Genomic DNA, 26,334 nt, shown 5'->3' with positions numbered 1-26,334 from the left:
CTAAACTAATGGTCAAAAGTAGCTGATTTTATGATTCGTTGCAACATGACGTCAAATCAATACGGCAGTGTATCATAAATTAACATAATCATCACAACAACGTCAAGGTGGCAAAACTGCATTTCTATAAAAAGTGGCTACGCATTCTATATGTTATTCTTTGTCAATGTTAGTCCAATATTCAATTATTATCTATCAACATGGCAAACAGACGTTTAATTAAATAAGAACAGCTATAGACAACACTAGTGTATGCGGTAAATAGCATTCGGCGCAAACTGGCTAAAAGAAATCCGTCCTACCATGACTATGTTCATACACAATACCTTTGATAATCCCTGAGCAAACAGATATAAAGCATTACAGTTCTTAATACATGTTCAACGCTACCTCACTTTAATGGGAAAAATCAATCTAATAACACATCGATGAGAACAAAATATACGAAATTGCAATCAATATCATCATTATACATGAATTTTAGAAAGTGGTCTCGTCAGACGTCAAGTCATTCTAAAAACATGTGAAACTAAGTAGACTTCCGTGATTGCAAGTCAGCATCCATTGTTTTTAATTTATTACACATTGACACAATAAATTTTTATATCTTGTTTTATCAAAATATCTATTTCTAATGGTGTTCAGTTTTTGATAAAAGACGTAAACATTGAAAAATTATATTTTCACATCATTGCAATTGATAGTCGTCTTTGATTTTGTGGGGGAGTTGTCCATATCGATCAAACCTTAAGCCTACCTTTGACTTGTGTATACACAGCACAGAATTAAGTTATTTCAACTTTGTAGTTTATAGCCAAAATGCAAAGATTTGTAAATAATCAACCTCTTAAGTGGAAAATGTACTTATTCATCTGCATGAGAAAACAACCTCTTCGAAGGAGACAGTTCTTCCATTTCATCTTCTGTTCCCTGCTTATCTTTGACATTCTCATTTGCTTCTTCATCTTCAGCACAATGAAGTTTTCCGTTCTTCTTCCTTTCAAAGATATGAAGCAGCAGAAGTAAGGTCCACGTTGCACAAATGCCTGCATACCCTCTGAATAGGTTTCTACCGCCAAAATTCTTGTAAACAATACCCCCAATAATACTCGCTGTGCCCCCGGCTATACCAAAGAAAATGCCATTCTGGATTCCTAAGAAGGTTGCTTCCATGCCTTTCGGGGCAATAGTGGTAGTGTGGAAAACAGCCGCTGCCCAGAACAGTGCAAAACAGACGCTGTGAAGGAGCTGGAGAAGGAGGATATACCAGGCGTCCTGTACTAAAGAGAAACCAAAGTATCTCAATGAATACACTCCAAATGAAAGCGCAATAGCAGGAAGATTTCCTTTCAGGCGTTTGATAATGGAATTAGTAAATGGGAAGATAAGCGCCTCTGCACAGCAAGAGACAAGCACACTGAGGCCCATAACAATTTTCGATCCGTTTAAGTCCTGTATGTACAAGAACATGAAAGAATACAGCAAATTATCAGCCATTCCCATCATCAAGACAGTTGTGAAGAAAAATAAGACACTGGGCTTCCGTAACGCCCTGACCAGTCCGTTTAGAACTGTAACATTTTGCTGCTGGTCCAAAGAAGCGCCATTACCCTCTTTAATAGTGGGCTGGATCGGCATTTTCAAGAAGAAGCATGCTACCATTAAGCATATGTTACTGCCGGTAAATATGTAAAACATTGTAAAATAGTTGGGGCCAACATTTCCAGATAACTCGATGCCCACACCAGAGGCCAGCGATGCAAGGCCGAAACCAACCGCACCCCACAGACGCTGCTTGCCGAAATTGGAACCCGGGGCCTCCTTCAGGGAGTTGATCACCGAGTTGTCAATAAGCAAAAGAATGCCGCCGTCAAATATTCCGACAAGCGTAAACACGGATACCATGACATAAAACAAAGTCTCTTTGTTGTACTTGATTGTTTTGTTATTGCTTGAGGGGTTTTTGTTGCTTCTTGTTGTTGATAAATTACTTGGTGTTGTAAAGGTTGCGTCGAGCTCTTGGCTAACATTCTTTGTAATACTAGTAGCCACTTTTCTATTTACAAAGGCAGTGAAACCGGAGAACGGAAGTGGCTTGCTGGTGGAGTGGGAGGCTCTGAAATAAACTTTTGGTGATGGTAGAGTTGTGAAAGTAGATTCCGTGACATTCTTGTATAAAGTTGGACTGCTTCCTCCTAGGTTTGACATCATTGCGTCTTTTGGCAGCATAAAAGGCACCCATGGTGCAGAGAACAGCAGCATGGTGCTCACTATAATCTGAAGCAACAGCATAAGCTTGTACTTGCGTGTTTTGTCAGCTATTGCTCCCCAAACTGGTCCACTTAAGAACTGGGCAAAAAGCCGCGCACCAAGTATGTATCCTGCCTGCTCTGCATTTAGGCCATTAGAAGACATAAAAACAGCAATGTAAGGCGTAACACTGGAGTAGGAGAAGAAAAAGAAAAAGTACGCCAATTTCGGCGCCAGCAGAACTTTATTAACGCAGAATCGGAGCATCTTTTAGACTGGCAGCAAATACTTCCGCCTTCAGCTGATCAGGGCCAGAGTACAAGTTCCATCAGCACAACAGAAAGATAGCAGTTACTTTGAGTAGATTTATCCTGATCTTTGAAGTTCCTTGTACGCATTATCCCCAGTAATTCTTTTCTTATAATTTATTGTGATTCCAACATTGCTTGAGCATAAGCATTGCGATGACTCTGCCCCACCACTTTTGGCCAAGGCTGCAGAGCTGCAACAACCACAACCACATTTGCAACAACAACAGGGTTGCCACTGTATGAAAGCCAGATATACCTACAGCGCATGCGTTTTCTCCCTACTTTCTCCCTACGCATTTTTCCTCAATTATCCCTACAAATCCCTACAATTTCGAAATTATACCCACGAAAACAACCCACACAATGACAAAAAACTCAATTTGCTTTGTAACCTGTCTATTTTAATGAAGCTGTTATAACTTTAGAACGATATAATATAATAATATGATGCAAGTAGCAGTTAAAAAAATATAAACCAAATTAACACAATAAAAAGGGAAATTTGCTTCAGTCAAACTGTTCAATGTTCAGTAAATAGTCAGTCAAACTGTTCAATGTTCTCAACGTCTTCCCGGTCATTATTATTGTATCTTTCCATATATGATCCTCTGGCACTGGAATAGAGAGACGATAGCCTAGCACTAACTTCAAAACATCCAGGGAACTCTTCACCAACTCGGATTACGGCCTCAATCGTGCGGACTGCCAATCTGTTCCTCAATTTTTTTTGTTACAATATATTTTGGAGAATGTGTTGGATCAACTTTGAACGCGAGATGCATACCAGGGACGGGGAATTTCATTGAGTTCAATGTTTTTTGTGCAAATAAAAATTTACCCAAAGAAAATTCTTTAATCTTGATTATACCTACAATTTGAGCGATTTATACCTACATTTTGCATTTTATCCCGTAGGTTTATCCCTACAACCTACAAAAGGCAAAAATCCCTACTGTAGGTAGAAATCCCTACGAGTGTCAAAGATGATTCAAATGATTAAACAACGGAATATGATTTTGCAATATCTATAGGGACTTTGTGGAATCTTGTCACTTCGCACCACCTTCGAGTTAGTTGTATCATCATAGCGTAGCACTACTTTGTTTCAAAGCCACATCAAGGCAAGGGTTAATCTTAATCATAACAGAACCTTCGATAGATGAAATTGAAACGGCAAGGGGCATGGGGGTGTAGAACCCGGGAAGTTCCCAGGAAGATTTTTGTGGTCATTCATTTGAAAACACCTTCTTTTGAAAGCCTCATAATCAACATATACGCAACTGCATTCCCTAATGAACAACTCAATTAAGCCACAACTTAGTGTCCTTAGTGCCCCCGTTGCATGAATCCTAGTTTCATGAGTGAGATTTTTTGGGCAACAGAGGTACAATATGACTTGCGTCATTAGGATAGGATGCATTCCTGTAAAACCAAACTTGGAACACAGAAAAGAGATCCATTCTGTGCTTGAATGAGATAATGCAGTATCCGTTAACCAATCTTAATTACAGTACTTCTTGATAGAGATAGGCAAAACCAAAAATCCAAAAATCCATCAACGCAATATACAGTATTTACTGATAAAGATATGCAACACTAGAAATAACCTGAGTCCTAGATTCACTCGGGAATTTTTTTGAGGCAAGAAATGTGCAATAAGAATAGCTTTGGCGTTCCTAATGCTAGAACAACAAGGTTCTAGAAACTGATATATTTGGGTTTAAAACTCAGAGCCCGCGCCCCCTCACTTTTTTGCAAAGGAAGCTGTTTTAAAGATGCAGTGAAAGGGGTAAGAAGCCTTGGCCCCCTATATTTTAGCCTTGCCCCCCCTCCACTTTCAAATTCTGGGCGCGGGCCCTGAAAATGAAATATTACCTCACAGAAATACTGTATTATTGACAGCATTTTAAAAAAATGAGAACCGACAAACCTAAGTGTGACTTTAGATTGTTCAAAACATTTATCTCTAGATTATGTTTTATTTGACTCGCAATCTTTTATTATATCTTTGAGTTCTTTTCTTACATAAAATAAAATAATCAATCATACAGTTCTTACATTGTAAATATTTTCGAAATTGCAGATGGTTGACATTGCTATTAGATTCATTTGCGAGCTTTAAAAAACTGATTATGTCTCAGGTATTTAGCTCGATATGCTTTCATCTGAGGTCAAGTTAATTTTGCGTGTCAGTTCACCTTTAAATCAGGAGAAGTTCCTGCTTATCCTCTGCGAAGGAAAAACGTGGATGGAATGACGTTTTTAACAAAATAAATCTTGTCTAAGCAATAAAATCTGAAGGATATTTTAACTCTTTTGGTAGAAATACGTTTAAAGTAGTAATATGAGGTTTAATTTGTCACGTGACGTCTGTTTACCCCCATGGCCTTATATGGATATCTTATTAAAAATGGGCAAAGCAAATTCACCCTCTGACATCGGAAATTCATTAGAAGGGACTGTTGTGGTACTCAAACTATAAAAAAGGGCTTTTTGTCGTTTTTGTCAACCTACATTGATAGTATTGATTGGTCTTAAAGAGTATTACTATGCTCATACAGATAAGATAAACGTGGAATCTTACTGAGGAAATCAAGAGCTAGAGCTAAAAGTACGAATGATAGGTAGGAACAGCACAAACGACGAAAAGCAATTCAATACAAATTAATCCAATATGGTAAACCTATTTAGCAATAAATTATAATTTTGATAGGGCTTAATGTACTTAATCTTCTTTCTTGAGCGACAAATCCCCGTTTACCATCACAATTCAATATCACCAGTTAATAAAGAACTCGAAACTGGTAATCAAAATTTCCCCGCCCCAGAGTGGTACCCCCGCCATTTCCGTCTGGCCTACAATAAGTATTATTAGAAATAGTACTATAATTTGGAATTATAGTTTAAATTGAATTTAGGATAAAAAGTTTCCATTATCATAATTGTGAAATAAGAGCAAAACTTCTGAATATGAGGCTAAGGGAAAAAGGAAATTATTTTTATCATAAAGTAGCTAAAAGAAAAAGGTTCTACACAAAAGTCGAAATGTGTCTCCTTATATTGAGAAAAGGCAAATGAAAGAGTGCCTCACGAGAGAGAGTGCAGTGGTGCTGAAGGAAAAAGGTGTGTCAGAAAGAACGGTCAACTCAGTAAAAAGCACTTAAGTTGTTATGAACACGTGGAGACTCAAATAAGCTCAGAGTCACATCATTGGTTCAGACTCAATGTAAAATTGCACCAAGGCTCGGCCGGTCCTAAGAGCATTCAAATTTGGTGTAGTGACGGATGGTGCAGTCCCCGTGGCCGGCTACAAGGAAGAACCACAAGAAAAGGATGACAAAATGGTATAGAAGCTTGGGGATAAAGTTAATGCACTGAAAACGGAAGACTCATAAAGCCTGGAATTACCACTCCCCCACCTCGACTGAGCGGTTCTCCTTACCCAGTCAACAATTTAATGAGCGCCACCCACCCTGGAATAAGCGCCCCTTGCTCAAAAGTTAAAGCTCCCACTGTTTATGAAGGGGAATGATAAAGAAGAAATATTAACATTTATTGCTGACCTTAAGCAAAGAACTAACGATTTACTTTTCAATAAAGCGTAGATCGAACTAATTTTCCAACAACATAGCAATCTTTTTGTCACATGTGACTTTAGCGCCCCTTTCGAATGCGCGCCCTTAAAACATTCGAACATTTAATGCAGAACCAGACAACTTCAATGGTACCATATCTTTTGAAGAATTTGAGACAAGCGTCTCACGTAGGTAGGATAAGAGATAGGCCTGCCTGGATAGAAAGGTAGTTAGATACTTTGTTCAAGAGAATCCTTCCAATCGCTGTCTGCGGCTGTCTGACAGGAAAAGTTTTCTGAATCAATGTTCTGAGCAAAATAACAAATAAAACGCACACTCACATTTTAAAAGATACAAATCAATGAAAAACAAAGAAGTAAATTACATAATAAATCTTTTACGGTAAAAAGAATAAGCAGAACTAGATTTAAGTTGGAAGAACCATTAACACTCTACTGCACTGTATGTACTATTTGTTTGGCAGTTCAGTCCTTCCTGTCGTTTGAGCTCGACCTTGACTTTGATCGAGAGGCTGAACGCGATTTGTCACGTGACTTTGATCTTCTTGGTGACCTGCCATAAGAGCCTCTATCTGAGCGTGAACGAGAACGTGAATGAGACTTTCTGCTTCTTGATCTTGATCGTCTTGGAGATCTGGACTTAGAACGCCTTGGTGACCTAGAATGTGATCTTCTTGGGGATCGGGACTTGGATCTTCCAGACCTACTCCGCTTCGGACTGCGAGATCTTGAGCGGTACCTACCCCCTGACCTGCGACGACGACCGCGACTACGGCTTCTTGATCGACGAGGAGACCTTGAAGCAGAGCGGTCTCCATAGATTCGATCCGGTGAGAAGCTTCTGGATCGTCCAGGTTTGTCTGCCTTCACACGAACGAAAGACGTTTCACCCTGTAAAATGAATTTAAAGCATGAAAATAAGTTTTTACACATATCCATCTCTGTTGATAGCAAAATAACCAAACAAAAGCAGAAATGGATAAAACCGTTTGGGCAAAGGACAATGCTTATGATTGGCGACTGTGTCAATGAAAAGCGACTGTGTCAAAGCCGAATTTTTTCACAAAATGGTACTCAGTTCTCTTAGGAGAACCATATTGTAGCCTTTATGATTTGGTTTTCAGTTCTTAGTTCTTCCAAGGACTTTTTTAAGGCAAGATAGAAAATAACTTAACTATTCAGTACCCTTTCCGAAAAATATTACCAGGACATTATTCAATTGAATCCCGAGATTTTAGACTGAATTGGAGTTTGGTAAATGAACACATGAATTTTTTTCTAAAGCAAGTTATTGGGGCAGTATCTGTACGGCCTTTATCATTTCACCTGGGCACTTAAATATGTATGGTTTGTAAATATTATTGAACCTGTTCCTCGGTTCCTAAGTCCGCTGGATCATGACGCATCTGAAAGTAAATCAGACAAGCCAAATGTGGCATTTTTATGACGCATCTGACTCCAGACAATAACTGCTAGATCATCTGAAAATTTTAATGCTCCTCTGATTAAGGATCCTTAAGCCTGTCAGTTTTGGGACATGGTTGTTCTAAAAACTCGTCCTGTCCTTGCAACTGGTCAGTCCTGAGTATGGCAACCAGTACACCAAGTGACGCAAGAAAATCCCTGTCTGCCCTTTTATGTCCAGCTAAAGATGGAATGATCAAAAACGTGAAACATTACAGGGAAGTCTTTGCAATTTTTTGCAATACTAACAGCTGACTGAAATTGAAGCAAAATACAGTTAAAATACATTGCTATTATTTTGGTATGCCAGTTACAATAAAAGCTATTCTTCTTGAAAGGCCTCTCCAACCAAAACTTGTAATCTTTTTATACTGCCTAATCTCAAGGAATTTAATCTGCAGGCAATGAATTAGTAACATAAATGTTTCTCTTAAAATTGTTTAGTCTTCTCGTTATTTCATTTTGGCAACTGAAAAGGATTACACTGAAAGGAATTTTCAGTTTTGTGCGAAGGTGATATAAATATGATCTTACAGTGTAATTCACATCACCCTGCTGTGAAACCACAAATTTCTACTTCTGTGATTTTAATGAAAATGATAGAAGTGAAAATAGCAAAATCCACAAATCCACTTCTTTAAATCTCAGTAGTTTTCCAATAATGGATATGGAAGAAGTGGTATTTGAAAGTTACTTAAAGTTACATAGAAGTGTCACCAAACTGTTTATCTTTGTTTAGTTCAATTTCAAGGGGAGGGGGATTCTCAGTCTTATAACTAATAAATGATCGGGACTTTGCAATTAAAACAAGTTTATTACTGTGCTCAGCAGACATTTTTTTTATTACTTATCGTTCATCCTAATAATAAAAATTCAAATCTAAGTATTTTGGCTGGAGAGACCCTTTCCATACTAGTTGTTTGCTCAAACTTTTTCCCACTTTATTCATTTTCAAAATTTTGATTCCGGTCCTATACAAACAAACACTAGTTTCTTGGCATGTTACAAAAACAAGGACGAAAATACCGCAAAAGCCAATGTATAAGCTGCAATGCCCTCTTAAATGGATCTTTACTTACTGCTACTTGTTATCCATTCAGACATCAATCTTGAAGAAGATGACCTCTATATTTCACTATATCTGCTACAGTGGCCTGCTGCTCTATTTTTCCACTGTTTTTCTGAAACTCCGACATCTACACTTAATAGTTGTGGCACAGCATCTTATATACAAGCTTTAACAGTAAATATATCAGTGACTTTATTTTTAAGTAGAAATATTTTTTTGAAAATTTGCGACATGACAATTTCAATACAAACCTCATGTGATCTGAACTTTGTGTCATCAAGGTTCCTTATTGCCCATTTCATATCATCGTATCTTGCAAATTCAACAACACCTGTACCATCTTTGAAAACATCAGTGTATAAAACATCTCCAGCTTCCCTCATGTGATCCTTTAAGTCCTGCCAGCTTCCAGTTGGTGGTAATCCAGATATCAGAACCCTATAATCTGATCTTCTTGGTGGCCCCATGCCTCTACCACGACCCCTACTTTGGCCGTATCCTCTTCCATATGATTCATCTCTGCCTGAGTTTCCTCTTGGAAATTCTACTCTTATTCTGTAGCCATCCAAATCATATCCATCTCGTTCATGAACTGCATCCTTAGCATCCCTTTTAAGAAAAATGTAAAGATGCTTGAGATAGTTGACAAGTATACTTCATGAAATAAAAAATCTTTCATTTTGTATTTGTTACTATCTAACTTGCAAGGTAGGTTTTAGGACACCAAAAAGCTGTGCTTTTACAGCAGTGTCATGTTCCCTCTCTCTAAAAGGTGACCCCACCTCCTGATTCATGCACCTGTATATTGTAGCCTCTAATCCTGTATCTCTCTCCCACATCGATAAAAGAGGACTGGGCTAGCTCTGAACCTATGCGAATAAAGGGCTAATAGAGTACCAAAATAATGATGTCACAAACAACAAGTTTTTAATTTTGTTGATAAAACCAAAAAAAAATTATAAAATAAATCTAAAAGTACAAAATCAGTTGAACATGTTAAACATTGGCTTAGATATGGCCAGGTAAGCTCAGGCTATCAAGCCTCTGTAACTTTGTCTTAGTTCAGGGGCGGCTGAGAGCAGTATTACTGTCATTAATCTAATAGCAAATTCTTATCAAAAAAAGCTATCAACATCTACTGGTCATTTTTTTAAAATCAAACTAGCACTGCAAAATCCTTATCAAAATCGGCTTATTTTAAAAGCTTACTGTTTTCTTGCTATTTTGCAATGATATGGCCTGATGGCATTGTAAAATGAGCAGAAGCCATTAACCTTTAAACTTATTTCATCCTTTCAAGAAAAAGACCTCCCTTCTACGCTTGTTGCAACACTAATTGTGATGCATTCACCTTATGATTGCTAACAAATACAACAGCCACAGCCCTAAAATATTGCTATTAGGTTTTTGAATCCTAAAAGCAACTTTCTTAGCCACCTTCTTTGGTGTCTCTTTGTGTGAGATAAAGCACCCAATCACACTGTTGTGAAAGACCCAATAAATTCGGCCTTGCATGCTATTAGCCACACCACTTTTAATAGCAAGATTCCTTTGTTTGCCCTTCCATTCCTGTTGCATATTGTATTCAAAATAAATTATGTGGCCGTTTCTTGTTTACTTTTAACTGGGGGCTTTAACGGCATATTGACAGACAATCCATTCATCGCAACAACAATAAATACACAAACAGCGACTCTGTTTAAAAATGTGTAAGATAGCATTCTACTTGAAGGTGTAGGCATGACTTTGGAACTGTAGGTGTGGTAGACATTCTAAAAAGGTTGTTTTTGTAAAAATTTGAAAGAAAATGTCTCTCAATTTTATTCAGAACTGAGAAAAATGTTGCAAATTTTCATTCTTGTAAGGCTTAATAATATTAAACTAAATCTTAACAATGGGCAATGTTACTCCGGAATCAAATATACCTTTGCCCCTGGCCACAGCTTGATCCCATGATTAAGAGCATAGAAAAAAACATTTCAAATGTCTAAAACAACCATTGAAAAGGGTGTGGTTTAAAAATAAAGCAGCAGCCATGCCATGATTCTCTCTAAAATCTCTCCCAGCCGCCCCTGTCTTGGTTCATAACTTTATAAAACAGGCCAGAATAATGGTAATCTGTTAGCAAACTCTAAATTTTTAATTGGTCATATCTCGCTTAATTTTGAACATATCTAACTGATATTGCATGTTGAGAGGTATTTTATGCTGTTCTTCAGAAAATGTGGTCAAAATTAAGAAATCCCAAAGAAGATTTTTGATGACATCACACTTCAGTATATACTCTATTCAAAGGAAGGCTGTCCCCTGTTGTGCTCAACTTTTTTCTCACATGAGTGAAATTCATGTACCATATAACTTGATTAAACAGCTTAAAACAATCAGAGACAACTCTAATTCCTGAGCTTTTGTATGAAACGGTCGTGTTCCCGTTGTAGTGAAGTTGTGGCTAAAAAAAATTGTGTTCCCTGTTTGGTTTGTGTGACAGATATGTCCACTACCGCAGCTAGTCCAGCCAAAGCAAGCAGCGCAATCTCTTAAGGTGCGAAGACCTATTGTTCATTAGTCAAACATTGAGGGGACAGACTGAAGGTTACGGTAAACATTATCTGGATGAAACATCCATTTTTTGATTTCTTCACATTCAAGTAGCCGAACTTTCAAGGCACACAATGATATCCAATTTGAAGCAAACAGAAATTTTGAAAATTGAAAAAAACCCATGTAAACAAAGATTTCCATGTGGTTGAATGTCTCATTTATGTCTCAGGGCCCTTCATGGGACATCCATGTATCCCATGTAGGGCCTTGTTTATTTAAACAGGCTTATTGATCTTGAAGCTTCAAGTGACTTGACCCGGAATACACTGTGGTTTCAAGTGTACCTTGTAAGTGCAATCAATAAAATCCTGTTTTCTCCCGAAACAAAATTCCTCTACATACAGGTATGAAAAAGCTATTTTGTACAAGGAACCAATTGAATGGCTCAAAACTTTGCACACAGCCAGAACAGATGTCTTGTAAGCAAAGTGTGTCTCAAAATTTTTGTATTTGCTCTGGTCCGTCTTTTAAAGCCAAATACAGCTATGAGAGGGAAGAAAAATTGTTTGCCAATTTTTGACAGGGTATAGTTTCAAGGGGAGGAGGAATTTGAAAAATCAGAGATACACTTTGGTGGCTAAGAATCTGCGCTTTTTGCTGATAGAAGTCAGATTTTGTTACCTCAAACACAAGGGTACAAAATAGCTTTTGAAAGTAGTACACTCATTTTAGCAGTAAATTTGCCTGGAAAGTATCATTTTACAATCTCTGCCAATTATGCATAGTTTTATCTGATTCCGTTAATAGTTTTGTTTTTAGGGAGAGAAAACCAAAAAATGTGTCAAAAACATTTACCGTAACCTTAAATGCAGTTTTAGAACCTTCTTTGCCTGTTCCATCTTTTGTTATGGCATTTGTAGGGAGCTATTCAGATTATGAGGTAAATAATTTGCAACAAAACATCTTCAGAAACAGGAAGAAACCTCAAGAACTTTTCAAAAGAGCTTCTAGTTGGTTTAGAAGATTCCGTTTCTTGGATTTTTTTAGGAAAACGGGTTGTTTCAATTACATCAAAGCTTTGAATTTGACGGGGTTATTGAAAGACCATGATGTTTTTTGTTTTTGGAAATTCTTGTCACAATTTCAACATAACTAGGTTTATTGCTTTGCTTAAATATAAATGGTCTTTGCAAAGCATCATTACTTGTTTCTGTATTTGGCTGGGCGCTTTCCACAAATAATTATTATGGACAAAACATTCAGCATTGATTGACTTCAAACATAACACCAGCTTGCCGCAGCCATTAGGCCCAACCAAAAGTCTGCCTGTCCTGGCCTACCATTCTTTTAATTTTAGACCACCTCGTTAACTTATTGTTCTTGCAAATAACATGTGTTGGAGACTTGCTGCAACTAAACTTTCTTGCAGTTTCAGCAAACAAAAGAAATGCTAGGCCTAAATTTTTTATTGCTTCTCATTCCCTTTCTGGTTGCTCTTGTGTTTTCGGCATTGAAACTAAAGCTTTGATATTTTCCATTTCTCCTTGACATTTTGTTGCCATTTTGCCATTTGCTCCTTGACGTTTTGGAAATAAATTGATTTTGCTAGACATTGCATTTTTGCTGATGCAGATTCTAGAATCCCGTCAAAACAGCAAAATTTGTTCAATCAAAGTTTGAATGCTAGTTTTGGAACCACCATTTTGTTATTCATCATCCTAATACTTTTGTCAAGAAATGTATAATAAATAATACATAAAAATAAGCATAAGCTTAACAAACATAAGTAAAGTTACAGAGTTATCGAAAATAATTCCCCCCTTTAAACACAGGAAAGGACAAGAAATGAATTCATGACAACTGTCCTTTGGCTTAAGTCCTGAGAAATAATAGCTTTCTTTACAGAAGGCCTAACAAGAACAATGCAAAACGACAAAGAAAATCCAATTCGAAGACATAAAACCAAAATTTAAATAAGTTTCTTAAAAAATACCCCTGTAGGCAATGAACAATAGCAAGCCCATTCCTTAAAAACTCATTGAATGCAGTCTAGAGAATATCAAGCTCTTCTAGGCCATCAGTTATTAAACCACGTTTTACGTCTCATACCTTGGGTCCTCAAATTCCACGAAAGCGAAAGCTGGATTGTATCTGTTATGGATGTCTACAGCAGCAATTCTTCCGAATTTATAAAATACATCCTCTAAATCTTTCTCTCGAACGTCCTTTGGTAGATTGCCGATGTACAGTCGACATTCATTGGTAGTTGAACGAATCAGTCTGTTCCCGTCCATCGTGAAAGAAAGATGAAACTAGAGCAATGATCAATCCCGAAATGCTTCTCGAGAAAGAATGTAGCCCAGGCCCCAAGAAAGAACAGTATGTTGGAATGGGAGATAGGGCCATCATAGATAAAGATTAAGATTATAATAATATATTTATAAAGATGTTTATGTATGCTCCCGGCTGTAAACAATTTTACAAATATATAATGCTAAAATAGTTTTGGTCGGTTTATTGCATTGGCTATGACCATTCGACCATTAGTGTAGAACCAAAAAATGTAGAAGAGGGGGAGAGGGCATAGAGCTTTCTAAATGTCAAAAAGTAATATCAATTCAATCAAAGATTTGATCCTGGCAGAAATTATCCATAACATTTTAGAATTACCCAAAGAAAAGGAAAGGGTGCAGCACCTTTCTTCTACAGCCTTCTACGACGCGTCTGGCATGAAGAAGTGGCTGGGGGAAAGCATAAAAATGTTCCTTTTTTCTTTTGCAGTAACGAAGTTTCTTTTTCTCGTTTATTGCAGCATAATCAAGGACCGTGGAGCATACTACAGACTTAGGGGGCTTAACATGCTAGAAACCAAGAGCAAGGCGATATTTAATATTCCAAGGGGGTCTAAGAAGTCTTTCAAACAATATGGAGCAAGAATTTGGAACTATTTGCCCAATTCATTGAGGCAATGTGACAATATTCATTCTTTAAAAATAAACTTGAAAATTGTTTAATAGACAAACTTAAGTTGGACTCTTTTAATAGTTATGTATTATTGATGGATTCTAAAATAGCATTTTTAACTAACATTATAGGTTCATAACTAATTATTTGAATTTTGTACTAGGTTTTTGCTAATTCTTATTTATTTATTAGTTCAATTTAGATAATTTTTACTTTTAACTTGTGAACCAAACTTAGTTTGTTATTCATATTAAAGATTATTATGCATACATACATATTGGAGGGTCTGAAGCACACCCACCCCCAAGCTGCCCGCTTCTGGGTCCTCAAGTATAACAGTTTCATAATAAATATTCACATTTTCCGTGTGTATGTAGTAAAATATTCTTCACAACGACAATAATAACTTTTGCCTATTTTTTTTGGACCTATGGAAGCTATCAAGATGTTTATTTAACAAAAGATTAACCATATGGCAGCCTGACCAATAATTTCTCAAACAATAACGTCTTGTACAAAAATCTTGATAAAAAAGTAGAAGTTCTTGAAATGTTGATGTAATATCCACTTTTTGATCCAACCAATATACACATTGAACTTCCAACTACGAGTATAGGACAGTGACAAACATAAGGGCCCGTAGGTACAATAGCATATCACATCCTGTCACATTAAGTAATCGTAACCCCAAACAAAACAAATGAAATGTCGTAGAAAATGCAGAAAAATTCTAAGCATATGTGCTTTCGCCAGTGACATTGATTAAAATTTTTAACATAACCTATAATGCATTCAAGGAAAACAAAAACTATTTTTAGCTGGAATTCACAAAAATTTCATTCACAAATCTTTGCTCACTTCCAGGGACATAGCCAATTACATTTTTAGCTGTTGCAGAAATGACTTATGATGATAACAAGAGCGTGTCTCAGACTTGTATGGTGCAGAGAAGAGATTCTAAGCTGCCTTCATGCATTTAAAAACATACTGTGACCATTTACAAAGTATACATATTAATAATGAGAAAAAGTTAATCATATAATTTCTTAGGTCTTCAAAAACACCAATTTTTCAATGTAGTGTTTTCCTTGCACAGGAGATTAAATGTTGCATTACTGTAAATCTTATTATAAATGCCGCAATTTCTTTAATTTTCTGTGATCCAGAAATGTTTTTCAAAGTTTTCTTTACAATAATTTACTGGTTACAAATGTACTACACAGTAAAAAGAAAACTTGTTTCTTTGCCTGACAAAATTCCTTGCTGCGCCAACAGATTAAATTACAGTACCCCCTTTGGAAACCCCCTGCTTGCTTCCATGTTTCTCTAGCTTTAAGTTTTCGAAAATGGAGTTAATTTCCCCTTATCATTGACTTTATAAATCAATTAAAAAGCTAAAAATGTCGAGATCTTTTAAAAGTATGAGCCAGTATAAACGAGATTCTTTCCTTTTTGAAACAACATAAAAGGGACTAACAAATGAACCAATCAGATAAATGGTACAAATACCTCATTTAAAGCAATTTAGAAGCACTAATAATATGAAATAAAGGGTTTTTTATGCATGCTTCTAAAATATAATTATTTACATTATTTGTCACTAGTGTCTCCATTGGAGCAGTCAATGTTCTTATCCTGACTTGAAAAGCAGAATTGCAACTTGTCCCATATAGAAATAGATGAAGTGTTTTGTTTCATGTGTCACATATGATCCAAAGTTTCTGCCAACAATACAATGCCACGTTGGGTTGTACTTTTTGTCGAATTCTTTTTTGATGAATGCTGCAATATCTTTTTCAATGTTGTATTTATCTAGAGCTTGCTTTGCACATTCTGTTGCATCATTTTGCATGTCCTCTGCCATGTCAGCATTTTTTATAACAGCTTTTTTCTCGCTCATCTAAAATGAAAAATTTAGAAATATTTGAGAAAATGCTGTGTGACCTTTGAACAGCCAAGATTAAAACAAAACAAAACAATACACGCAGGTTTGAATAATGGAACAACATCTTGTACGCACACCCTTTTATCGGCGAAAATGGAAAAATTACAGGAGTAAATGAAAATAAAGAAAAGACTATCAGTTGGACCTATAGATTAATAAAAAATTTGAGAAACTTTTTACTGCAATGCAAATAACGCTGAAACTTCAATAATCAGTTGGTTTCGGCGCGAGTTGGTTGCTACGGATGCCATCACCATAGCATCAAGATCCAAGGACGAGTTCCCTACTCGCTATGCATGTGGTGGCTAACAAAATTCACTAAATGGTCAAACCTTTTATATAGAGCAGCTTGCGACATATCTGTATCTAACCATTAGACGAATGGATGAAGTTTACAAACAAGTCTATCATTTGGTTTCAACAATACTGTTTAGAGATAATTTTTTGAACGAGAGAAATTTCAAGACTTAAGACCCAAAAAACTTAGATAGGCCCTTTCTAATGTATCATTCTGAACACTATTTTCATTCGAGTAGCTAACAAAATATCATACTTACTTTGACGTTTATCGATCGCTGATGACAAGCAGTATACTTTGTTTCACAGCCACGAGTACTCTATGAAAATGTTACTACGAAAAACGTCGCTACAGGTTGGCGCGGAAGGTAATTACAACATTAATTTGGTATCTATGTTATTGCTATGGTTATTCCATAATTGACCAATGACACGCGAGTGAATGACGTTCTTTGGCAATGGTTTTCGGTAAAGTTTATTTCCCATCATGCATTGACATCCTGCATTTCGAGGTTGAATCTGAAACGAGAATAATCGAAATGAAACTCTGGATCAGGGGGGTTGATACAGTAAAAAATCCGCTTATAAGAACATGGGTTTCAAGAACCTGGTCAGGCTAAAATTTCTAGGTTCTTACCAGTGGAGCTCCTGTAAAGGTTTCTAGATGGAAACTGTTGAATTATTGTGTCTATTGTTTCCATCATTCCAATTAATTCTCCTAATATTCAGCATTTGCGAAGTGCAAAATTTTAATTTTCATTTATTCCAAGTTTTCGACATATACAGTAAACATTGTTCTTTAAATAACAGTTCAGAGATTTTGCTATTACAAAATCGTTTATTCAAACCATACAGTGATGTAGTGCTAAGGGGCTCAGGGGTGGGGGGCTGTTAATGCCGAAAATTGGCAAATTTCTACTTTTCCTATTTTTCGCAACATTACGTGCAAGAGCCATCCTTGTTATTTTGATAGCTCTACACCACTGCAACCATGTATAAGATTTGAAATATTTGCTGCAAACATGTGCTTCCAACCGTGCGAGGACTCTTGCAACGAGAAAAATTGCATCGAAATAAAATGACATGACGATGACGTGACATGACAGTCCACGAATGACATGTGCCATCTTCAAAATCTCGTCTTTTGCAGAAATTCTTTTTTGATAAAATCTTCCAAAAATAAAAAAATTCCTATTATTCCAAAAAGTCTCATCGGGGGCGTCGAAAGCACTTTTCCATTTCAAAGTTGGTGCAACACAGGCTGGCTGGAAAGGGCATCACGCCTAGGCTACCCACGCCTAGGCTACCCGCGCCACGAATTTGAAAGTGGGGGGCCGAGGCTAAAAAATTAGGGGACCAAAGCTTCTTACCCCTTTTTCTGCAGCTTTAATATAACTTGCTTCGCAAAAAAGTGGTGGGCATGCCCCCAGTGGCGTGGGCTCTGTCATATCACGGAAAAAGGAAACATTATTTCAAAAGGATTTATTCTTCGAAAAGGGCATTATCCCAAAAGTTTGGGGGCACCTGCTCTGGTGCAACCGCGGCTCTGGCTCCTACGTCCCTGATCCTGAATCTCATGCTTTTTTGAAAAAGAGAGGTACACCCGAGAGTACACCTTCGAATGTGCTGCCATCTTTTCCATAGACAGATAAAGTCTGCACCTTACCCCCGTCGCGCTTGATTCCATGTTTTGTATACGGCCTGATTCAACTGTTGAAGAAGCAACGTGTTTCGGAATTGCATCTCTCACATTTGGTTGTAGTAAATATGTCTCACAGTAGCAGAAATGACGTCCCTCCTCGTATGAATAGATCTAATTCAAATGAATGTCGTTTGTATGTTGGAAATCTCCCCGATGATATTCGATCCAGAGATATTGAAGATGTCTTCTACAAATATGGAAGCATAAGGGATGTGGAGTTAAAATTACCAAAGGGGAGAGGAACCCCATATGCCTTTGTGGAGTTCGACGATCCAAGGTAAAGTTATTTATTTCATAACATAATACAAGGGATGCCTTCTCTTGTATACAGAAGACTACGGGGGACCTCATTGAAATCTATAAGTACACACATGATTGCTATGATACTAAGAGCTTATTTGAGATACAAGAAGATAATATTACAAGAGGAAATGATTTAAAGCTTAAAAAACAAAGATCCCGAAGAGATGTTCGAAAAAGATTTTTCAGTTTGAGGATTACCGACATTTGGAACAAATTACCAAACAGCATAGCTAATGCGAGTTCATTGTGTTTATTCAAATAAAAATTGATAATTTTTCGGTGACAAGAAGTACTTAATGGACAGATCAGAAATGATTTCAAATATCTGAATATCACATGAATTAAGACAAGGGGATGTTCCGGAAAAACTGAGACAAGTCATACTTTTCAAATTTTCCAAGCTTTGATTAGTTTTTATCCAATGGGTTTCTTTCTATTGCGCATGGACCAATGTTTTAACTTGCATGTTTTTCAGGAGCATCCCCTACCAACAACAACAATTAGATTAGAAGCGATCTGTAACAGTATAGCCTACATTACAGCATTTGTTATGTTATGTTATGTTATGTTATGTTATGTTATGTTATGTTATGTTATGTTATGTTATGTTATGTTATGTTATGTTATGTTATGTTATGTTATGTTATGTTATGTTATGTTATGTTATGTTATAATTTGGGGCAAAAGGTTTTCCCATTGTGGTGCCTAAGGGAGGTTAATAAAATTTACAATTACACTCTTCTTTATGAGAGTCAATAGATTGAAGTTCTGGCTGGTTGTTCTTAACTTTTTCACAATCTGAGGCTGAATTGTTCTTAATTTATTCTTAAATTTACAGGATATAAGCAGTGTGATTGCTAGCTTTTCATTCTAGGGAGGTGTCTAGGCCTCATTTGCCAACAAAGAGTGTGTTAGAAAACCTTCATTTGCCACCATCCTTGATTATTCACCAAAGAAACATCCCAAGATGGCAAAAAATTCCTTGTTTTTGAGATGAAACATTGTCCAAAGTTACATTTTACAGTAGCTCAGCCTGTTCTTAATTTGTTCTCAATTTTTGACCAATTTTGAAGCTCCTGTTCTTATAAAATTTTTCTTATAAAATGAGAGTGTAAAGGCAATATAATTATTTTGAATAAAAATCTCCATCTGTTGTATTTTATATGCAGCAGGGTAGCTTCCCCACAAAGATTTCTGATGGCATTGAGGGAAGCTTTGATACCCTTATCTTGTGAAATGCTAGGGTGTATATCAAAAGTGTGTTGTAAAAAATGAGCGCATGCTCTTTGAATCCAGGATGGAGGGTTGCCTCATTCCCCAAGGTTAGGCAAACACATCGGTGAACTTGTGGACACACTGAGCAAGGACCTAAGCAAGAACAACTTACCTTAAGAAGTATTTTAGTGTTACAGGAATTGAGGGCCAGTTCCCAGCATTTCCAACTTTTAACTTATTTACTCAAATTATTCATTTCAGAGACGCTGAGGATGCACTTAGAGGAAGAGATGGTTATGAGATTGGAAGGACCCGAATAAAAGTTGAATTTCCAAAATCAGCCAGGGACTACCGTGATGGAGGGGGTGGATTCTGGGGTGGTCAGGGAAGAGGTGGTGGTTATAGTGGAAGGGGGCGGGGAGGAGGCCCTCCAAGAAGGTCTGACTACAGGGTTTTGGTATCAGGACTACCACCAACTGGAAGCTGGCAGGATTTAAAGGATCATATGCGAGAAGCTGGTGATGTTGTCTACACAGATGTATTCCGAGATGGCACTGGTGTGGTGGAGTTTTCAAGAAAGGATGATATGAGATGGGCAGTAAAAAACCTCAATGATTCCAAATTTAAATCTCACGAGGTAGGTGAATTGAAGTAATTGGCAATTGAATGGGCATACCCGAGGTCCCTCTGATCTGGTGGTAACTTTTTGTTAACATATCTATAAATGTCAAATTGATCAAATATTTGGATCTTGAAAAATTCCAAAGCGTAATTCTTCATAAAAAGAAGAACAAAAAAGAATGAACTGAGGCTCTTTTTAGTACGGTCAAAGGAACAAATTGTAATGATTCTTTTGAAGAATTTTGAATTGCCACTTGTGGCGACAATAAATTGTAAAACTTTTACACCCTTTCATGGACTTTCTTTTTTCCTTGCTTATGTTTGATACATTTTAGAAGGGCAATAAAGTGCCTTGCAGTTACCTTTTTCATGAAAGGAGACAAGATTTAATTTGGAAGCAATTCAATGTTTAAGTTCAGATAACTGCAATGAATAACATATGTCTTTTTTCAAGTAAAAGTAGACCTTAATCAGAGGGGTTACAGTGGGACACTTTAATATATGCAAAGAACACTATTAATCAAGGTTTTTTGTTTTATACCTCTTCACTGGCTTCAGCTGATATAGTGAAGATTTTATGAAATTTTATTTTGTCTGTGTTTAAAAAATATGTTCTTTGCTAATTGATGTCAATTTTGGAGTTTGCTTTATCTTTTTCCACAGGGAGAATCGGCTTATATCAAAGTTAAGGATGACGGGCCAGGACGTAGCCGCAGTCGTAGTCGAAGCCACTCTCCACGTCGCAGAACATACTCCAAGTCTAAGTCAAGGTCACGCTCTGCATCAAGGTCTCCTAGGTCAAAATCACCAAGACCTTAGATTGGAAAAATTAATTTTAACCATTCCTAAAGGAACAGTGAAACATGGAATGGATAATACAACAAAGTTTGTCTGCACAGTTTAATGTTGCCAATTCAAGGTAAAAACTGGCACTTCTTGCTTTTGTTTATCTTGAACTGGTTTCTGATGATGGTATCTCTGTATAGTGCAAACACACATTAGCTATAATAAGTTCTATATGTATTTTATATATTTTTGACAAAATCTTTCTAATCTCTGCTGTTGATCTTTAGTGTAATAGATAGGGGGAAATGATGTTTTCACATGTGGTGTTCCAGTAAGATGTGCCAATGAATATCGAAACCAGCTGTTACTGCCACTTCTGCTGGTAGAAAAGTTTACCATATCCTGCATAGTCTTATAAACACAGGTTTCTAACATTGTTAATTGATTCAAAGAGAGGTCTATATTGATAAAGATTTATATTAAATATCTTTTTAATACACAACTCAAAGGTTAGCTCACAAACTTATAAGATAAATTAATTTGTACCACTTTAACTCGGTATTTCTAAGTTGAGTTTCTTGTTTAGGACTAGCAGGCAACATTGTATGATTTTCCCCACAAATTTTTGTTATTTCAATGTTTTCTCTGTGATTTTCTATGTATTTTAACTAAAAGAAATTTGATATAGTGCATATCCTTGTACTAGCAAGCACTTCTATGTTTTGCATTGTATTTTCATCACATTTGTTATTTTAGAAACTACTGTTGTAAAACGTGTAGCATTTTGTTTAGAAAGTACCCTTCTTTTTTATTTTTATGGTAAATACAGAAACATGAATAAGATCACAAAGAGGACTGCTATGTGATGTGCAGGATACCTTTTTTATAGAAAAAAGAAACAAAATTGCCAACTTGAAAACAATCAATTCATTGATTTAAGCTCGAATTGATATATTTGTCTACTTGAAATTATTTGGAACATTTTGTTTGTTTCATTTGATACTTTTTCCCACAACTAACATGTTTTAAAGTCCAAAATTTTCCTATTAAACTTCTTCATGTTTCTATAACATGAGAGCTTGTGTTACTGGTCAGAAATATCTGTGTATATTGTCCTCTGAAGTTCTTATTAACTCATTTCAGATATCAGGACAAATCAGAGCATTCATTAAGTTACACATGAGCTATGCAACATGCAATTGCAGAATGTGATCATGTCAGCTCACAGAAATTGTTTTGGAACATAATACATTCATGTTAGGAGGACAGGAGGTTTACAAGATCCACTTTATTCATATCCATCAAATAATAGGATATGTGTCTTCAGCTTCAAATCAAAATCTAACTGTCCAAATTGCAATATTTGGAGTGGATTCAGTTTGGGGGCAAAATTTGGACCAGGGTAACTCAAAAAGGAAAAGCAACACATCAGGATACCCAGGCGGATCATATTTTGGGAATTTCATTAACAGCTATGTTGTTTGACCCTAACTAATAAAATACCAGGACTGTGTCACTTTCTAAATGCAAAAGGAAAGGATGACTGTTTCAGTTGAAGGAAAGTGTGGTCAATTCAATGTGTTGTAATGTAAAGGTCACAGGAGTCGCACAGTGATGTAATTTTGTATGGAGCAAACAGTATCTGGAGCACTTGCTAATAAGATGCAAAATATACCAGGGATTTAAGATGTAAAACATACCAGGACTGGAGGTTTTTATTGGTTGGTTTTAAGGTCAAGTGGCTATAAGAATATGCTATGTTGAGTGTAAACAAGGATTTGTGTTTAGCAAACAGATAAGGAACTCCTAGTGCATGGAAATACTACATAAAACATATAGATACAGATTGCACAAGTAAGATCAAGGAAACATGCTAGATTTTTGCTGTTATTAGGGCTAAGTCGCAACAATTTTAAATTCCTAGAGCCAAGGCTTGTAAATTGATATGTCACTTCACAGATCAAATTGCACTTGGAAGTCCCAAGTGTAATCTTATAGCACAAAATGGAACGAAAAAATTTGTTTCTTTACTCTCAATTATTGGACATTTTGGTATCTGGAGTCAGTAACAATTATGGTAATGGAATGAAAACCTCCTACAAACACCATTGAACAGCATACTCTACAGATTTAAAAATGTAAGTTTGACCAAGAATAGTAACATCAGTTGTTGTTTGTGCTTTTTCTGTTTACTTTGACCATTTCTCTGGTCAAACCTCTTTTTTAACTAAACAAATGTACCAACACCATAAGCATTGCTACCAGAGGAAATTGTAAATTAATAATCAATTTCTTTGTAAATTGTATAGTGGTTAGGTGCTTTTATCAAATGTTTTTGTAGAGAAGATTTTGGAAAGTATACTTTTGCGAAAAAATAAATCATTGGAGGTGGATACATATATGAGCTGCCTTTGGTTCCCCTTGGCAAAGATTTTGTAGATCAGAAGTGCAACTGGATATTATATTGCTTTGTGATTCAAATGGTTTGATTATTAGTATAATTCATGATATAATGGTATGTTTTCAATAAATTGAAATGTCAAGTGTAATTGTAATTGTGAATGCTTTGGGTGATAGAAATTGTAACAAATATATGCTCAGTCATATGTTCTACATTTCCAGCTTTGAAATTGGAGATGGGCCATGATTTTAAAAAAGTAGTTGTCACAGTTTACCTTATTCAAAAAATGGGGGTTTCGAAGTTTACCAATTTCGGTAGATGACTGAATATCCGTGAAGTGAGGATAGAAAAGCAGTGGCCATTTGCCTTCAACCCTGTGTTTTGTTAAAAACTGTCAAACTACAATGTCAAAAGACATGTTAAAAACTGTCAAACTACAATGTTAAAATGTCAAAAGACATTTTTAATAATTGTCTTCATTTTTGTGTTTATTGTGCTACACTATTTATATTTTCACTGAAAATAGTAGTTGAACCTTTCTCAAATTATTTAAATAAGAGCCTTTTTGAAAATCTCTTTTAAACAAGGTCCCTATTAAATAGTGAAAAAGTTAACCTTCTCAGTTTTCAGATTCTACAGGTTGTAGTATGTTCTTGTGTAATGGTGTTTTTTGTATTTTCATTTAAAGGCTGTGGAGTGCCGTTCCATAGCATTTTTATTTTATGTTGTGTTGTGAGATTATTTCCAGCAAAAAGTGTGCCATATGTGGCTGAAGGAAGTTTGAAAAGAACTGTCTCAGACAACAAATATTTATAATAATTTTTGCTAACATTTTATGTGCTTGTAATCACTCATCAGACCATGTTAAGAACTTCTTAAGATTCATATTGCTAGAAAAAAATAAGCCAAAGAACTAAGCTGAAATTGTGAAGGGAAGTTTCCAAAGTTGCCAACTCTGCAACCCTTATTGGTATCGCCCCTAGAAGCAGGTCTGCTAAGAGCTTTTCTGGGATTTTGGGCAACGGGGGCCTGCCATGGCGTCATAAAAACATGTGATTGTCACTGTTGCTGTTGTTTTTACGAACTCTATTTTCCCTTTTTAGGGCCCCTCCCAGCTTAAGTCTCTGGGCAATCTGCTTCCTGCCCCTCTCTTGGCTGGCTTGCCAGCAACCGTGAAATAAATTTCCAAAGTGATGACAGTCACAAATATCTTTATTTAGAACTTTGAAATTGCATCCTGTAGCCTGAAAAAGCCTTGTGAAATATGTGATACAAATGTTTTGTCATGAAACAAAGTGCAAAAGCAGTTGAATGGTTCGAAAACTAGTTGTGCAAATGTGGCCATGTCTCATTTAATTTGTAACCGATTTGACTGATTTGGTATTTTGAGATATTTTATGGTGCTCTTCAAGGTTTTGCCAACTTAAAACGCACCTATTTTGACGTCACGCATTTCTTATGATGTCACCCAACCCATCGCCTTGCTATTCAATATGCTTGCTCACGATAGCCACTACTATTACCCCCCCCCCCCTCCCTATAAAACGTTGAGTAAGCCTTAAACTTATTTGCCCATGTAAGATTGGAAACCCTATAGTTGAATTGATTCCAAAAATGATATAAAAACACAGGAAAATCTTGTAGTTGCAATTCCTGTCAAATATATCTGTTTCCTTCCCTGTCAAATTACTACTGATCAAATGTATTGTCAAAGACCAAAAGATGAGAGGTTTTCATGAAGTTCTGATTTAGTTCAAACGCTCTCGACTTTCACTCGACTACTCTCGATTTTTGTTGAGCGTTGTCGAGCAGTGTTGAGTGTAGTCGAGCGGGGGGTGTTCAAACGCTCTCGACTTTTCACTCGATTTCTGTTGATTATAAAATCCCTCCTGCGAAGTGGCAAGATGCTGTGAAAGCATACTGACAACTTGGCGCTTCGTTGAGTCTGTTTCTTCGTGAGTTCATTTTTCCCTTTCGACTCAGTCTTTGGTGATTTCTTCCGGATTTCGCAAGAGGCTTTCGTTTTTCTTTTTGATTTGTACAACGGCTGGAGGAGGACAGTTTTTGCGCTCTCGTCAAGATCCTCCAGCCTGTCATCGCCATTTTCACTGTCACTTTCTCCTAAACCGAATTCTTGAGAAGGCAGAAAAAGAATGCTGCAAACTGTGAATGATTCGTCCTCCATTTCGATTGCAACAATACGAACTTCGCTGTTTTGTGTTTTGGCGGGCAAAATCATAAAATCAGAAGAACGCATGCGCACGCTCGACTTTGTTGAGCAAGGTGTAGACTTACTCCATGAGCCTCTGTTTCGCTACTGCCTCACTTGACGGACGCTACAACAGAGACTCATAATCCAAAGTATTCAAAAACTGGCGCTCAGGACAACTTTTTGTCCTACCAATCACAGAGCAGTATTTGGAAATGCAGCGTTCTGATTGGCTGACACCAAAATTTTTTTCATAACGAGGTAAATTTTTAAAACCATCCTTACCCCCGTGTTAGTTAGCGCGCCAAATTGTATTGTCGAGTAATGGCGGATAACTGCGACCGTATTATAAGCGAAATTGAACGAAGACACGGTATTGTTTTCAAAGATTTTCAACGCGAAGTCTACCGAAAAGTGTACTTTGGAAAGGATGTTTTTGTGTTCGCTCCTACTGGAAGTGGAAAGACTTTGTGTTTTGCATTTTTGCACGAACTTTTTTCTTTGAAGACATCCCTATGTAATCCAACAACAGGACAGAAGTTCGAAAGTAAAACATTAGTTTTATCACCTTTAGCCAGTCTTATGCTAGAGCAGTCTGACCGTTTCGCCAAATTTGGCATTAATGCAGCTTTTGTGGGCGAATTGCAGGCCGACATTAGTG

General features: G+C 36.6%; 4 protein-coding genes across 6 annotated transcripts; 1 reads left to right on the top strand and 3 right to left on the bottom strand.

The window, feature by feature from the left end:
• Positions 1–6: 6 nt before the first annotated feature.
• LOC135683546 (major facilitator superfamily domain-containing protein 6-like) lies at positions 7–2,778 on the bottom strand. Its single transcript, XM_065198837.2, has one exon. The coding sequence runs from the start codon at positions 2,515–2,517 to the stop codon at positions 865–867; it is 1,653 nt and encodes a 550-aa protein (XP_065054909.2). The 5' UTR covers positions 2,518–2,778; the 3' UTR covers positions 7–864.
• A 3,695-nt stretch (positions 2,779–6,473) lies between these two features.
• Positions 6,474–13,561, bottom strand: LOC135683552 (serine/arginine-rich splicing factor 1). Of its 2 annotated transcripts, none has more exons than XM_065198846.2 (3): positions 13,340–13,560; positions 8,941–9,298; positions 6,474–7,047 (listed from the first exon to the last, which is right to left on the bottom strand). In XM_065198846.2, the coding sequence occupies exons 1-3, from the start codon at positions 13,522–13,524 to the stop codon at positions 6,622–6,624; spliced, it is 969 nt and encodes a 322-aa protein (XP_065054918.1). In that variant the 5' UTR covers positions 13,525–13,560; the 3' UTR covers positions 6,474–6,621. The 2 variants fall into 2 exon arrangements, with proteins under 2 accessions (XP_065054918.1, XP_065054919.1); XM_065198847.2 differs by lacking the exon at positions 6,474–7,047 and adding an exon at positions 7,565–7,801 and having other exon boundaries at positions 13,340–13,561.
• Positions 13,562–15,687: 2,126 nt separating this feature from the next.
• LOC148959926 (dynein light chain 2, cytoplasmic) lies at positions 15,688–16,856 on the bottom strand. The gene is made up of 2 exons (XM_089109484.1): positions 16,697–16,856; positions 15,688–16,094 (listed from the first exon to the last, which is right to left on the bottom strand). The coding sequence occupies exon 2, from the start codon at positions 16,092–16,094 to the stop codon at positions 15,825–15,827; it is 270 nt and encodes an 89-aa protein (XP_088965610.1). The 5' UTR covers positions 16,697–16,856; the 3' UTR covers positions 15,688–15,824.
• A 1,268-nt stretch (positions 16,857–18,124) lies between these two features.
• LOC135683557 (serine/arginine-rich splicing factor 1B) lies at positions 18,125–25,235 on the top strand. 2 transcript variants are annotated; one of them, XR_016143892.1, is made up of 4 exons: positions 18,125–18,415; positions 19,918–20,293; positions 20,941–21,196; positions 22,207–25,235. XR_016143892.1 is itself a non-coding variant. In XM_065198852.2 (3 exons), the coding sequence occupies exons 1-3, from the start codon at positions 18,204–18,206 to the stop codon at positions 21,094–21,096; spliced, it is 744 nt and encodes a 247-aa protein (XP_065054924.2). In that variant the 5' UTR covers positions 18,125–18,203; the 3' UTR covers positions 21,097–21,836. The 2 variants fall into 2 exon arrangements, 1 of the variants encoding a protein (XP_065054924.2); XM_065198852.2 differs by lacking the exon at positions 22,207–25,235 and having other exon boundaries at positions 20,941–21,836.
• The last annotated feature ends 1,099 nt before the right edge of the window (positions 25,236–26,334 follow it).

Source organism: Rhopilema esculentum, chromosome 7 (assembly GCF_057945365.1).
Source record: "Rhopilema esculentum isolate cy_ngs chromosome 7, ASM5794536v1, whole genome shotgun sequence".
Lineage (NCBI taxonomy): Eukaryota > Metazoa > Cnidaria > Scyphozoa > Rhizostomeae > Rhizostomatidae > Rhopilema > Rhopilema esculentum.
The sequence above is the reverse complement of the archived record's forward strand: the minus strand, read 5'-3'. Positions and strand labels throughout refer to the sequence as shown.